General features: G+C 40.0%; 1 protein-coding gene across 3 annotated transcripts in view; it reads right to left on the bottom strand.

Moving 5' to 3' along the window:
• Positions 1-15,675, bottom strand: part of LOC147147596 (ral guanine nucleotide dissociation stimulator-like) — a 32,308-nt gene that overhangs the window by 11,531 nt on the left and 5,102 nt on the right. Inside the window, exons 1-5 of one of the 3 annotated variants that reach the window (XM_086030924.1) lie at positions 10,703-11,705; positions 2,436-2,740; positions 2,173-2,247; positions 1,116-1,309; positions 783-907 (exon numbers count right to left, since the gene is read on the bottom strand). In XM_086030924.1, the coding sequence (XP_085887050.1) occupies positions 783-907; positions 1,116-1,309; positions 2,173-2,247; positions 2,436-2,740; positions 10,703-10,792 (789 nt within the window). In that variant the 5' untranslated portion in view covers positions 10,793-11,705. Of the gene's footprint in view, positions 1-782; positions 908-1,115; positions 1,310-2,172; positions 2,248-2,435; positions 2,741-7,368; positions 9,166-10,702; positions 11,706-15,675 lie in introns of those variants that run through there. The other 2 variants (XM_086030923.1, XM_086030925.1) reach the window with 2 other exon arrangements.

Raw genomic sequence — 15,675 nt, forward strand, 5'->3', positions numbered from 1 at the left:
TATATTACACAACAAGACAAAAGTGGTGGAAAAAAATGTTATTATATTCAAACTAAAGATTTGGATTTTTGTCTTTAAATATTACCTTATTCTAATATATCACCGGGTATATAACTTTTTCATCAGTTTTTTTTTTCTTCTTCTAAAGATTACAACATTTTTTTTTTACTTTTCATCCTGACAAAATGTATTTTAGATAAAACCTTATTTTCTCTTAGAAAAATGTTATCTTACCTGGGACTTGTTTATCTCTGGAAAATATGTCTTCATTTTGTCATCTTTCTTGTAAGAGTCTGAATTTTTATCCTGACAATGACTTCATTCTGATAAGATTACGAGTTCTTATCGCAACAAAATCTGGTCTTTTAAAGATTGACTTTTTAAAATTTTTTTTAAATATGACTATTTTTGTATCTTTATTCTTGTACTGATTACGACTATTTTTTTCAAAAATACAACCTTATTCTTCTACGTTTTATCCCCAAAAAACACTTCTCATTCTCGTATAGATTACGACTCACTTCACGATGAATTTTTGTACAATGGCATTGAGGGATACATGTGGTAGATATATTCAATTAGTATTCGGTTTTTGATCCTGGGGAAAAAAAAAATCTCCCTGAAGCCAAAAAGTTTGAGAAACATGCTTTACAATGGTTTTTCTTTCATGCAATAGGTTATTGTTCTTTTTTCAGTTATTGTGACGCTTTCATTCGTTGTTTTATGTCCGCCTTTCTCTTATTTTCACGTGCGATATTTTTTCATGATGTTGTTTTGCTCACCGCGTCCATGAGTGTGAACTGCTCAGCAACCATGATGGGGTCGAAGGACAGGAAGCTGAAAGTGGGCAACTCGTCCTCAAAGCCGCTCTCCTCCTGCGTGGCAAAAGGGCAGCCCAAGTGCTCGCCTGACAACGCAAGACCAAGAAGTGTCATTTGTAGCAAGAGTGGGGTTTTCAATACAAGGTCAGAAGTTCAATCTAAGATTTCAAGAAGCTTAAGTTTCCAATTCAGAGTCTTCAAATGTCAACTCAATGACAAAACAACATCAAGTCAAAAGATACACTGACATCAACCCCACCCCCAAGCCCACTTCTGGCGTTCCCGCTGTCTTACTGTCGGTTTCGGGTTCGCACTGCTGCCGTCTGTGGAAATGTGCCAGCAGGTTGCGGGCACGACGCTCCAGGTCAGAACCGGGGAAGTGAAGGTGGAGATACGACAAAAGCTGGTGAAGGCAATCGTAGCCAGGAGGAGTCCAGAAGTCCTCAGAGTACTGGTCCAGCCACGCACCCAAGATGGACGACACCGTGCTTCACAACACAGTGGCACATGCTCACATGTTAGCATCATGCATGATAATTTAACTCTTGTTGACAACGTGGCCTCAAATCAATCTATATACAAGTAAGACCAGACCAACGAGAAACACCAAAAAGGCTAGCTATGCTAAAATGTTAAAATGTTAGTGTCTCTTCCATGTGATTTTAAGATTTCAACCGTTCGATAGATTAGAGAGTTTAAAATTAATTTTGAGAATTCACAAGAAAGACCAAAAGGCTAAATTCAAGCAGGGCTATGTATGCATCTCTTTCATATTCAACTTAAACGCTCTTGGACAATGTTTTGGCGGCACCTGTGAGCGTTTACAGTGGATTTAAGTAATTGAAAAGAAAGAACGAAAAAAAGTACTATGCTAAATGCTAATAATAATATCTCTCATATCGTCGCTGTCACGTGAAAAACACTCATCTCCATTTTTTTCATTTTCTTATTTTTACCTGAATACAGCGTTGCAGAAATTGCATTAATGTGAAAATTTTAAAAAGTGTTTTTCACAGGACAGCGACAATATGTAAGTTCAGCTGTTTCAATTGTATTTGTCCATTTTTCTGAGGCCTCATTGAAGTTAAAACAAATGAGGAACCCCAAGCTAAATGCTAGCAAGACTAGCAATGCTAACATGTTAGCATCTCTTTCATGCGTGCCATTTCAACTATTCGACAATGTTTCTGTGGCCTCTGTGGGGGTTTTGAACGCATGTGGTGAATTTACATAATTAGCCTGATTAAACGGTAGCAAGACTAATGAATACTGTTGGATACGGTACTCTAATAGATCTACAACAACAACAACAAAAACAAGGGTCAAGGATGTGCGTCCTGCGTCGTCTCACTTTCTGAGCTCAGTGCAGTCGTCCTGGCAGACGCGATGCGCCGTCGCCACTGGAACATTCTGGAGCCTGGCGTACCTGTAAGGGAATACATAGTTTCAAGACACAAAAACAGCAACAACAACAACAAAACAAACCTCACTCTGGGAAAAAATATTCTGTGAGGTTTCAAGTTCGAGGTAGCGTTTTCAACAAAGGTTAGGCTTTTTAGCTAAAGGAATTGAAGATTTCAAATTGGGTTAAATGAGGGAGCGTATGGGTCATACCTGTTGAGCAGCAGGTCGAGCACCTGCTTGGCGGTGGCAAAGGATCGGTAAGTGCAGAGGAAGATGGTGACATAGGTAGAGTCTTTGCCCTTGAAGGCCGTGACCATGTACTCCACCAGCCTCTCGAGGGTGCCCGCCTTGATGGTTCGCACTTTGCACGTCTCGTACAGGCTGAGGGCGGCGTCCGTCTCCACGCCCAGCCAGCGCTGCCCCTTGCTGGACGAGTGGTGCAGTTGCACCTTACGCAGCGTGATGGTAAAGATGGCGTCGTCCTCCACCTCCTCGCCGATCTCCTGCGTTGAGCTCTAAAATGGCAAACACGCACACACACACAAAAAAAGGGAGGGACAAAGGTGACTTGTCAATTTTCCAAGCCATAACTGCGGCGGGTCTCACGGACCCTATCGTACCGGCCGTTAAAGTCAGACAGCGGCTGTGTCAAAGTTACATTTTCAAATGATTCAATCTCCTGCTCTAATGCTAACCCTAAAACAAAAAAAATTGAATTTCAGACAAGCTAGATTAGAAAAGCGTACGATAAAAAGCATACCTGACAAATATATTCAATGGTGGCAGTAAATGGTTAGATTCTAGTTGAGAAATTCACTGTTTATGTTTATGAGTTAATCAAAAAAATCATATTGTACAACATTGACTTTTTCTCATAAAAAAATAAGATGTTTTGTTCTTGAAAGTTTAAAACATTTTTATAGACTTTCATAAATCTTTGTCTTGCCTTTATATTGGAAAAAATAATCTTAATTCTTATAAAGTGCAAAAACATCAAACATTATTGTTGTAGATTTATTTATTTATTCAAAATGACTTCATTGTCTTAAAACCACAACCTTTTCTCATAGTATATTACCAAAAAATATCCTCAATTTAAGATTTATATGTCTGCTGCGTTCAAGGCTACTAGGAAATCAGAATTTTTCCACTTTGAGCTGTGAGGTTTGTTTCGTTCGTCAATATGAATATATATATATATATATATATATATATTATATATATATATATATATATATATATATATATATATATATTTTTTAAAATATTGATTTAGTGAGACATCTACACTTAAATATTTGTATTAAATGTTAATGTGTATGATAAACAATAAACATGCACATACACTTTAAATGTTTTTTTTTGTACATATATATAAAGTGCCTCTGTTGTTAATGTGGGTCAATGGCAGCCTTACAAATGTGAACCAATTCAATGAAAGACATTTTGTATGTGGGTCATTTTACAAAAAACTATTTTCATTTCTTGTTCAGCAAACGGCAAATGATTTTTTTAATGGAATGAAATTGAGCATCTGATTCCATTTAGGACAGAACCTCAATCTACATGTAATCTAACCCAGAAAAAAAAACCTTCCCAAAATGCTCTTCATCAATCAATGACTGAATGAGATGAAAGCAGATGAGAGGAAGTGAGCCTGAAGCCTTTCTGCAGCAGTCAACACTTAAGAGCAGAAACAGCAAAATGTTCTCTTCTGATAGGGAAGCAAAGACGATTGCAAAAGGTCCACAAAGTGTGTCCAATGTAACACAGATCTTTTTTTTTTTTTTTTTTTTTAAATCTAATAAAAATAAAAATAAAGATGTTCCCAAAAGGCAAAACTGGGACATCGCCATGTATAAAAACTACCCAAAGTCTAAAAAGGAAATCACATTTTTGTAGTTTTCCCTAAAAAATAAAATTATAATCTCACCAAAAATAAAATTGTCACTATATTCGAACTCATTTCTCTTTGTAAAATAAACATTTTCATCTTATATGCAATCGTTTGCTTTTTATTCACAAGATTATGATTTATTCATTTAAAATACGTTTTTCTCATAACATTAAAGCATTTTGTTCTCCTGTGAAATATAACAACTTAATTCTCGTGATGTGATTATGAATTTTTGTTATAAAATAGATTCTTATCATTATCATTGCAAAACTATGACTTTATTCTCTTTATTACGATGACATTTTTTAATTAATAAGACTGCAACTTTTTTCTTGCAAGATGTACGACTCTTTGTTCTCAATAACTAAGACATTATTTTCATATGATTTCAACTTTATTCGCATAAATTTCCATCTTTATGCTGTTAAAATAATACGACTACAGACAAGACTGCGCCCGAGTTGTGTGCGGGCAGCGTGGGATCGATTCCCGCTCAGTGGCGGTGTCTGTGTGTGCCCTGCGACTGGCTGGCGACCAGTTCGGGGTGTAGTCTGCCTTCGCCGGTGATGGCTGGGATAGGCTCCAGCACTTCCCCCGCGACCCTGTATAGGATAAGCGGTTTGGAAGATGACATGACATGACATGACATGACAAGACTGCAACTTCTTTTTGGTTTTAGTGTGAGGACTGCTCAGAGGATCTCTCATGGGTCATGTGATGCTTTTCCCCTTGCCCCCACCATCGGCGTGACCACTCCCACTCGGTGTCAAGTGACGTCCAGCGGGAAAATCTCTCCACCTCAGCGGTTTAACAATTACGTAATCCTCTGTGTGTGTGCGTGTGTCTTGGGGGGCATGCGAGATTATTAAAGGTGATGTTAGACAAAGGGAAGAAGACCACTTTTTGTCTAAATTATCGGGGGCTGGTATCGGCAGCCTTCATGAGTACCCGATACCTTAAAATAAGGCCATAATCGTCCCTTGCCGTCCCTTGTTTTTACAGTATGTGAATGGAGAGACATTACGTGTGACGGGACAGACACGTGTGAACAGTAAACAAACACAATAAGTGTGCATGTGAACGGACAGGCGTTGTGTGTGTGAATGGATAGACATATTTCTGAATACGGAAAAATCAAACAAGACGCCACTGAAGCGCTCACCACCAGCGTCAGTCAGTCAGCAAAACTGAACGACCAGACAATTATACACGCGTGAGCTAACACAAACATGCTAAGCATTAAGCACACAAACATACTCAATATTGAGGGCAGCGTTGGGCGGAGTAAGAACTCGTTTGTTTAAAGGGCAAATCAACCCAAACATATTTTTTTCCAGAATATGTTCTATGCAAGCCCACTAGTCTAAACACAGCATTCTGATTAAATGAGAGATATATGAGGAATCCACCCGTTTTTAGCTAGCTCAGGGGGCAGTCATTTTGTCACTTCTGTCGACGAGAGATGACATTGAAGTTGCTGAGAGCTCAGATAAGGACCAATGATGGCTCAGTTTCAGAAAAAACAGGTGAGCCGTGATTGGTCGTTATCTGAGCCCTGAGAAGTTGTGATGTCATCTTCAGTCGACAGAAGTGACAAAATTGCCGCCCCGAGATGGCTGAAAGGTGATGCTGCTTAACTTATATTTCACAAACGCAATATTAATCAGAATGCTGTATTTCAACTAGTGGGACTGCATAGAAACATATTGTGGAAAAAAATGTGTTTGGTTTGAGTTCCCCTTTAAAAAAAATATATATATTTTTTTTACGTTAAAGAAATATATTTTTTTAAATTTATTTTTGCGTATTTATTCTATATTTCAATGTACTCTGTAAATAAATTGTACTAAGCATTTATTCTTTATTTGAGTCAAATGATGTGCTTGTTTTCTTTACCTAGCTAGCTAATAGGGTTCTACATTAATAGTGGCCCAATGTCCAAAGTAAATACAATGAAAATAAAACGTACTTGATGTTTTTAAGTTTTTATCATTATTTTGAGTTTTATCCACTTAAATTGATCAATCATCATTGATCTTTTTAGCGAGCAACACACATTTGCTGTACATCAGGTTCATGTAAAGTATTCCATTATATTTTATACAGCAAGAATAAGGAAAAAAGCAAAACATAACATGCAAAAAAGTAACTACACAAAAGTAGTATTTTCTTAAAGTCTTACTGCAGTAGAAAGACATTAAATATTAAATACTCTTTGAAACTTGTTTTTATATATTGTAACATGAATCTACAGGGCCGGTGTCACCACCAAAATGGCTAAATGTGTCTATTATTAGTAATAGAATTTATTAGTATCATTCTACTCTTTTATATCTTTATTTGATGATATCATTTTTTAAATCTGTATTTATTGGTTGTGTTTCTGTTTTTACACTTTATACAAAGACCTCAAGTGCCCAGAAATGTGTCTACAAATAAAGAAAAATACTATTATGATTAAAAATAACATTTTATTGTTTGTATTGGGACTGCACAATATATCATAAAAATATCGATATCGCAGTAATAGCCTTTGCAATATGCATATCACAAAAAGATGCAATAATTTTCCTATGGATTTGTATGCTTTTACCTGAATTTGATCAGTCAGATGCAAACTTAAATGCGCATCGCCACCCAATAGATGGACATTATTTAGAGGAATTACAATTAGTAAGCTAAGAACAGACTGAGCTTGCTCATTTTGCCGCATGAAAAAAATGTACTACTATCAGTGAATAATAGTTACATAAAATACACATATGATACATAAGATAAAAAGTTACATATTGCAATAATATCAATATCACTATAGTCAACATTCATATCCCATATCACGTTTTTTTTCCCATGTTGTGCAGTCCTAGTTTGTATTTTTAATTACTCATCTTTTGTTTATGTATTTGTGAAATTTGTTGCAAGCGTTGTACTTTTTAGTGCCCTTAAAGACACATGTGAATTAAATAATAATAATGTTACTAGTTATAATATTATTAATACTGAAAATGTAATTTTCAAACCGTTTTCAAAAGTTTTGTTTGATCTACTCTCACATCGTTAGGTGTTCCTAACGTTTGTCCTGTTAGGAGTCTACTCACAACAAACGGTTGGTAACCCCCGACCACACACACACACACACACACACACACCCACCCACCCCCACGCACACACACGCACACACACACACACACACACACCCGCCCGCGACATCCAGCCCCGCATCAGCAATCAAGCCCTGGGCCTCACCTCCGGTAAAGGCAGGTCCGGGTCCAGCTGCGTGAAGCTGTGCAGCACCACCGGGCCGCGGCTGTCGGACAGCTCGAGCTTGACCCCGTCCCACACTTCCCGCGCCCGCCGCGACGATACGAACATCTCGGTCGGGCCCGGCTTGATGCCGCCTCCGTAGCGGACCATGGGAGTCCAGCGGAGGCCGGGAGAGAGAGCTGAATTCACCGCGGCGAAAGCGACATTTCGGCGGCTTTGATCGCTCGCCGAGTCCGCTTGGAAGCTACCAACAAGCGGACGTTTTCTTCGAGTAACGGCGACAACGGTGGCGGTGGTAGCAGTGTTGATGATGATGATGTGTTTATGGGAATCGTGACTCAGACGGGGACTTTACTAAGCCACTCCCACAGATGCGCGATGCCTTAAAGGTCGTCGGAAATATCGAAAATAAATGCTTATTTATGCTAAAGTAGCCTGGCAACAAGAATAATTGCACGTAAAACGGATTTTACTCATGTGAATTGTAAGCAACCAACAAGGTTAAATAAAATGCACCAGCTTCCCCAATGGCTGAATACATGATAGCTACTTTAGGCATTTATATTTGTAAACAATTCTAAACGTAACCTCATTTAGTTGAAAATTATAGAATAGAGCCTCTGCAAGTTTTGTTTTCAAACTGTATATGTTTTTTTGCTATGTGTTTTAAACTGAACTGATTTAAAATAATCAAACATTTCCATACCACTTTCATGAATGGTTACTTTAAAGATTATACAAAAATATACGCAATTTCAGGTACTATTATTGACACAAAAGAGGGAAAAACATTTTGAAATCAAACATAATTAGGTTTAACTGTTCAAAATGGTGCCTAATAAATATAATAATAGATGAGTCATATTTATAAATGTTTCACACTTTGTATAGTGAAGATGTCCTTGTTGTTAATGCCAAAACTGATTGCGACAAATCGACTTCCAACGATAATCCTCATTGCATAGTGGTAAAGTAGACATAGGGACTTGTCGGTTCAACTCCTATGGCCGTGGGTGCCCAGAAATGTGCGGACGAATAAAATATATTCTTATTATTATTTGTTAATCTGTAAATAAAGAGTGTTATCATTATTAAGCCATACCCATAGCTCGGCGGTAACTTTGTGGCTGTCGGAGATATCAAAAGGTATCAATATTTAAGTCAAGCAACATATATAATTGCAATTTATTCTGTGGAGCAGTTTAAAGAAATTACACAACATTTATGCATTGTATGTAATCTCATTTAGTTGAAAATAGAGGAATAAAGCCTTTGTTAGTTTAGTTTACTCAATTTGTGTTATCAGGGTTTTTTTGTAATAAAACAACAAACAGACTGTTTTGTGACACTTTTGTACGACCTTCATGAATAAGCCACTTTGAAATAATATTTTTTTTTTTTACGGAACAATTTAATTTAATAAAATAAATAATTTGTGAGTTCTTCACTTTCATCTCTGAAAGTCCTTTTTTTGTAACATTTACTTAACACAAATTGAAAATTACAACAAATAAGTCGACCAATTTGGCTGTTTTAAATGAATAAATACCTGCTTACAAGTTACAACACAAGTGTCAATAATGGGCGTGTGGTGACAATAAAATGCCAACAATTATTACAAAACACAACTTTCCAGAGTGTCCCTGAAGGCAATATCGCTCTGTGGTGCCGAGGGAAACAGTGGCTGTTTTTGTTGTTGGGGTTCACTATGGCACCACACACACATACACGCACACACACACACACACACACACCCACACGCGCACACGCGCACGCACGCACACACACACACACACGCACCCCCCCCACACACGCACGCACACCCCCCCCACACACACACACACTTGCATACACGCACACATTCTCAAGCTCGCGCACACGATAGTAAGGGCAGCATTTTTTAAAATTATTTCATTGTATGCCACTGCCCCCAAATGGCCAATGTGTTCTTTGTTTATTTTTAGGGGGTGCCCAGTATTACATAACTTATATATTTTTTCCCCTCAGAATCTGGAAGAGCAGATGTGTTTGAGTGTTGAAGAAAAGTGGGGGAAAACATCTGGAAAACAGCCAGGGATAAAGAAAATATGTTCTACGACTCAGGGGGGAGTTAAAACAAAAAACGTGGCGACCACCATAGAACAGTAAATGGAACCGACTGCCACGTATGAAGACGGCGCTTAGGTCTATGTCCTGGATGTCCATTTCACCAGAATAAAACTGAATTTTGCCGTGATAATGCATTGCCTATTTTAGGTGGGAAAAAAAGTTGGATTGTTATGAAAATAAAGTCAATTATTTTTCACGTAAAAAGGGCTAAGGTCCTTTTATTCGTGAAAAAATACAACTTAAATCTTGGAAAAATCGTCCTAATCCCCTTAAAATAGGACATTATTCTTGGAATAATTGGACTCAATAAAAAACATTTAAAAAAACAACAGTGTGACCGTCTTAGTTTTTCAAGATGTGAGCCGTGTACGTCGAATTTTTACCTTGACCTGTAAGCAAAAATTTGCGATAAGAGCATTCTTGCAACAGATATTTGAAAACAACTAGTGCAAGCAACACATAGACAGAAAATAATAATACTCATTGGCATGTTATCTTTATACTCTGCAAAGAACGACTAATATTACCGCGGCTGTGACTGTCTCCGGGTATAACCGTGTGCTGTATCTGTATGATGCTGCCCCCAGGTGGCCATGGCACACTGCAGAAGGAGCAGCAAAATGTCCACTGAACTGAATTTTTTAAAAATGTCATACTCACCGTTCGGCACTTCACCTATTCGCTCATTCTTTAAAATTTTTTTTTTTCGGGTGGTGGGGGAAGTTGACCCCTTTTTTTCCCCAATATGCTTATTGGTAGTACATCCCCACTTATTCAATAATTTGTGGGGTTAAAAATATATATATACTGTATATATTTTTCCTCAATGCAGTTTTAACGGGCGTCAATTATTCGCAGATATTTGTGGATACAATCTTGACAGTGTAATACTGCTAGACAACAATGAGCCATGAAAAAGAGGACCGAAAGTGTCGAAATGAAACAGTCACGTTGAACCACAACATGTGTGTCCTAAACCAGCTTGTGAAAAACAAACTAAAACAGATCGATAAGGAGATCGAATACAACACGAACAACAACATCATTTTGTTCTTGCTGTTGTGCTGTGACAACTGACTTCTTTTTACACTTGTTTGACAGCTAACACTATTCAAATTAGAAGACCCGCACCCCCCACCAATTGTTTGTCCTTTGCTGTGATCTAGCACGTGGACGTCTCCCCGCATTTTACCGACGCGAGCCCAACCTGCGTTCGGGTCCCGTCAAAGTCTCCCGCTTCCCAGCAGCCTCCCGATCGGACCAGCAGTCCACAAGTCCAGCGGCTCCAGCTCCCCATCTCCGAAACCCCGAAGGAGGTCCGCCGACACCTGCGCGCTGCTGCTGCGCCCCCTTAAAAGTGGGGCAAAACCCCTGGCGGACGCCCTGGCTCTTGCCGCATGTTTGCTTTTGCAGCTGTGTCAACAAGCACAGGAACAACACTGGGAAAAAATTAACTTGCAGAGACTTGAAAGAGGCCCGGCCCTGCTGAAGCCTGTTAGCCTGGCAGCTAACGAACAGGACGACACGGAGAGCGAGAAACGAAAGCGAGGCGCAAACAAAAAGCTGTGCGAAGGTCGCAAAAGACCTGAGAGATTGATGACACACACTCACTCACAAACACGCATGCACACACACACACACGCCTACGGGTGCACTTCCATTTGGCATATGCGAGTGTGCAACGAAGGGGTGCCACACAATGACTCTAATGCAATGGCTCCTTGTAGCTTATTCATGATAACCACCACCTTGCACAAGAGAAATGTACGCAAGCACGAGAACTAGCAACATAACAAGTGGCTGCCATCTTGGCATTTTCTCAAAAAAATGGAAGGAGCACTTCAAATGCCATCAGAAATATATTCACACAAAAAAAACGTTGACTGCTAAAGTACATGACCTATTCTGCTGCCCACATTGATCTTCTCGCCTATAATCTTCCATTTGCGCCAGCTAAACGGACTTTTTAAGGCAAGTGTCGATGTTTGAAACATCAGCGTAATTTTGACCTGTATGAACAATTCCTACACAGTAAAAAACACAACTTGTAGTTTTGGGCCCAAAACTGTCGCTTAAGTTGTAAAAGCATTCAAATGTACAATGCTGACCTTTTGGGCAAAAATGTACGAAAGAGCGGCACTGCCAATGGAGAGTAAACATTTCTGACAGCAAATACTTTCAAACGTATTTGCAAATACTTCGGACGTATTGGCAAGTACGATCAAACGCACTTGCCAATACGTCAAGTGCGTATTAGACTAAAAACATAGCATATTTTCCCATAATGCCACGGGGTATTGACTTGCATATTCGCAAGTAAAAAAAAAAACGTTCTTTTTTTAACATTGAGCGTACCTTATACTAATACATTTGAAAATTAAGTCAGTAAACATTGTTTCATAAATGATATGATTTATTATAATGTCTGCAGTGCATTATATCCGGTCTACATTTTTTCCCCATAATGCCATGGGTATGTGCATGCGCAAGTCAATACCCCCTACAAGTGCATATATACTTTTTTTTTTTTTTTTTTTAACTCCACATTGGCAGTTCCACGCTTCCGTAGCAATGTTAGGTAGTGCAACAAAGCAAGCACGTCGCTTTTACTTCTATGCAGGAAAGACAATTTTCACTCCAACAAAACTTAAAACATTTCACCGAATTGCCCAACTTCAAATTTTATGTAAGTTTGCAGTTTTTAAATTTTGAGTTCAGACATCTTTTTTTTGTTGTTGTTATTTTGTAGCTATTTTAAACTGAAAGTTGTCAGCCAATCGGGGAAGGGGGTTTCCATGTGGACAAATCAGGAAGTGAAACCGTTTTAGTCTCGTTTGAAGGTGTTTTTGGACCACATTTTCTATAGGCGATTATCACACCAAAAAAATTCCGCATAAAGCAGTTTCTTACAACACAAAAAACTCCAGAACCCATCATCCGATTTTCAAAATTCTTGCGGCATTGTACTCGGGTTGACGTGGCCCTTCCAACCAGACTCTGCATTTTGACAGACCGTCATGCCGGTTCCAATAACCGATTAAATCAGCCGATTCATTTTAAGAATCTATAATGAATACGGGACGCGACAGTTGGCCACTCACCGACTCGCTCAATCGATATGAAAGGCCGTCGCCTTCAATTTGGGTTGTTCACGTACTAGCACTCATAGTCTTTTATTCGACCACTTCACAATTTCCCAGCAAACACGTTTGGCGCAAAACACAAGTCAATAAGTCTGAAGTCAGATGACAACAAGAGCGCAATAAGAAATCAAAATGAAGAACAACAGCAAGGCGTCATCACTTTGGACAACATGCTCACACACGAGCAACAAAGGCACGCTCAGACACGCACAAATCACACACAGGCAAAATACACACACGCACACACAAAACACTAACCTTAATGCTTATTGAGGCCTTACTCTGAAACCCAAACCCTCTCTGAAAATATTCTCAACCCTTATACAGGCGTAATTTAAAACCCTAATTTGAACCCGTAATCCTGTCTTGAAACTTGAAGACTATCTTCCGACCCAACTTTGCAACCTAACAATGGCTTGAAACACGTGTTTAAAACCAAGGTCTGTCTTGAAACCTCAACCCAGGGTTGAGAACATAATCTGAAATCCTAATCCTATTTTGAAACCTTAACTTTAAATTATAACCTAAACTTTGAAATCCGAGTACTAACCTGAAACCCTAATTTGGAACCTTAACTCTACCTTGAAACCTTATATTGTAACCTTAAATTGAAACCCTAACACAGGCTTGAAAACCCTAATTTGAAATTCCTATGTTGCCCCGAAACCCTAATTTAACACCCTAACCCTAGTTTAAACCCTTGCTTGAAGTCCTAATTTGAAAGTCAAATCCTAGTTTGAAACTGTAACACCGGTTTAAAAACCCTCATTCAAAACCTTAATCCTTGTCTTGAAACCCTAACCAGGACTTAAATGTAAAAGTGCTATAAATCAATGCACGTACTTACTTGAAATCCTTATCTGAAACCCCCATTGAAGGTCTTTTCCATCGTTTCCTACGGAGGGCTACCAAGGCTTCGACACACACGCATGTAAACATAGTGGCGGCGGCGCCCTCACCAGGTGGTCCGTGAGGTATATGGGCAGGTGTAACGTGCCCATCATGGCGGCGGGCTGCTGCGCCAACGCTCGCGGCACGTTGAAGCGCTCCTCCATGTTGTTGGTGCATCAACCGCACCCTGGTCCCGCTCGGCTAGTCCCGCTCGGCTAGTCCCGCTCGGCTAGTGACCAGCCTGCTCCTCGGCCGCCACATGTTGCCTTCATGCAGCAGCACGGTTGGTTTTCACGTCCACACTGATGGATTGTGGGGGTTCCGAGGGGAGAGGGGCGGGTGGGGGGGGGGGGGTGCAGCTCTGCGACTCCCTCTCTCTCCCTGTCTGTCTCTCTCTCTACCCCATCTCCTTTTCTCCCTCTCTCCTGTTTCTCTCCTCCTTTCCTCCCGTTGGCCTCCTCTTTCACTCTCTCAAGTCTCCCCCTCTTTTCCACAGCCTCTCTCCCTCTTTTCTCTCCTCCTTGCTCCATCTCTTGCTCCTCGTCTCTCAGACTCCCTTTGTTCCTTCCTCACTCCCTCCTTCCTTCCTCGCACTCATTCATTCCTTTTCTCTTTCTCCCTCGCCCCCTCCCTGTCTGTCTGCTCATCTCTCTCTCCCCCTTCTGTTTCTCTCCTCCTATCCCCGTGTCAATTTCTCTCTCTCTCTTGCCCTCTCTCTATCACTCCCTCAATTTCGCTTCTCCCTCTCATTTGAACTTTCCCTAATTTCTTTCCATCCTTCATTCCTTCCCTCCCTCACAGCACTCTCCCCATCTCCCTCCGTCATGTATCTCTCTACCTCTAGTCTCTCCCTCTCTCGCTGACTATCACTCCCTCAATTGCTTTCCTCTCTGTCACGGCCACCTGCTGGAATGTTGCGCTCTGTCATCAAAGGGTCTCCTCTGTTGCCATGGCGGCACCTCAGTCAATCAAACGCAGCGGTCCACTTCCTGTTTACACAAAGTCGCGTGCGTACGTGACGTACGCTCATGTCCGTTTTGATCAAATCAAAACAATTTAAGTTGGACGGTTCACATTCTGGAGTGTTATACAAGTGCAACAAAAAGTTAGGACGACAATTTATGTTTTTTGTTTTGAGGCAACCATGTTGTTGTAATTGGGAATTTTTTTCCCCCGCGTTGCTGGAGTGCAGGAAGAGAGAGTGAAAGCTGGCCTTTGTGTGGCCAAACAATCAAGCCGATTTATGCTCCGTGTTACACCTCCTGCTGCCTCGCTATATGCAGCGCGACACGCGAATACGGTTTCAAAGTAGGGTTTCAAGCCAGGGTTCAGGTTTTAAGTGAGGGATTTAAGGTAGGGTTAGGGTTTCAAATTTTGTTTTCAAATCTTGGATACATTTTCAAATCAGAGTCGCAGTTTCAAAGTAGGGTTTCAAACCGGGGGTAGGGTTTTAATCAAGAATCAGATTTACAAATTAGGATTTCCAGAACGGGTTACGGTTTCAAACAAGGGTTAGGATTTCAAGTGAAGGTTTCAATGTAGCCTGTCAAACAAGAATTTGGGTTTTACATTAGAGTTTTAAGTCAGGGTTAGGGTTTCAAAGTAGGATTTCAAAGTTGGGCTTCAAGCCTTGGTTATAGGGATTTCAAAGAAGACTTGGATTTCAAGTTTGGGTTTCAAAGTAGGTTTTGGGTTTTTAGATAAGAAAAGATTAACTTTATTGTCCCAAATGGGAAATTTGACCTGGGCTCACTGCCCACAGCTGCCGGTACAATACAACACACATAAACAATCACACAAGCACAAATCAACGACCTAAAAAATTGCTCAAAAAAATAAAAGAATGTGGCCATAACACATATCAAAGCCATAAAATCACCAATAACAAAGTGCCTAGAAAAGATTGCACTACACTCATTTGATGTCTTGAACTCATTTTTTATAATCCAATCGTATAGCGCCATCCACGGGTTAACTTGAGAAATGCGTTTTTTTTGTGTGCGTTTCATGCCCAAGGATCCGATGCAATTAATCACAAAAGTTTCAGGCTTGGGAAGCAATGCAATGACGTGCAATCGCCAGCAGATGCCATCAGTGTTGTTTATCAGATCATAGCCAGGGGGTCAAGATGGGTCAAGATCCTTGA

The sequence above is a fragment of the Filicampus tigris genome, chromosome 5, assembly GCF_054856515.1.
Source record: "Filicampus tigris isolate MCC_2025a chromosome 5, RoL_Ftig_1.0, whole genome shotgun sequence".
NCBI classification, from domain to species: domain Eukaryota; kingdom Metazoa; phylum Chordata; class Actinopteri; order Syngnathiformes; family Syngnathidae; genus Filicampus; species Filicampus tigris.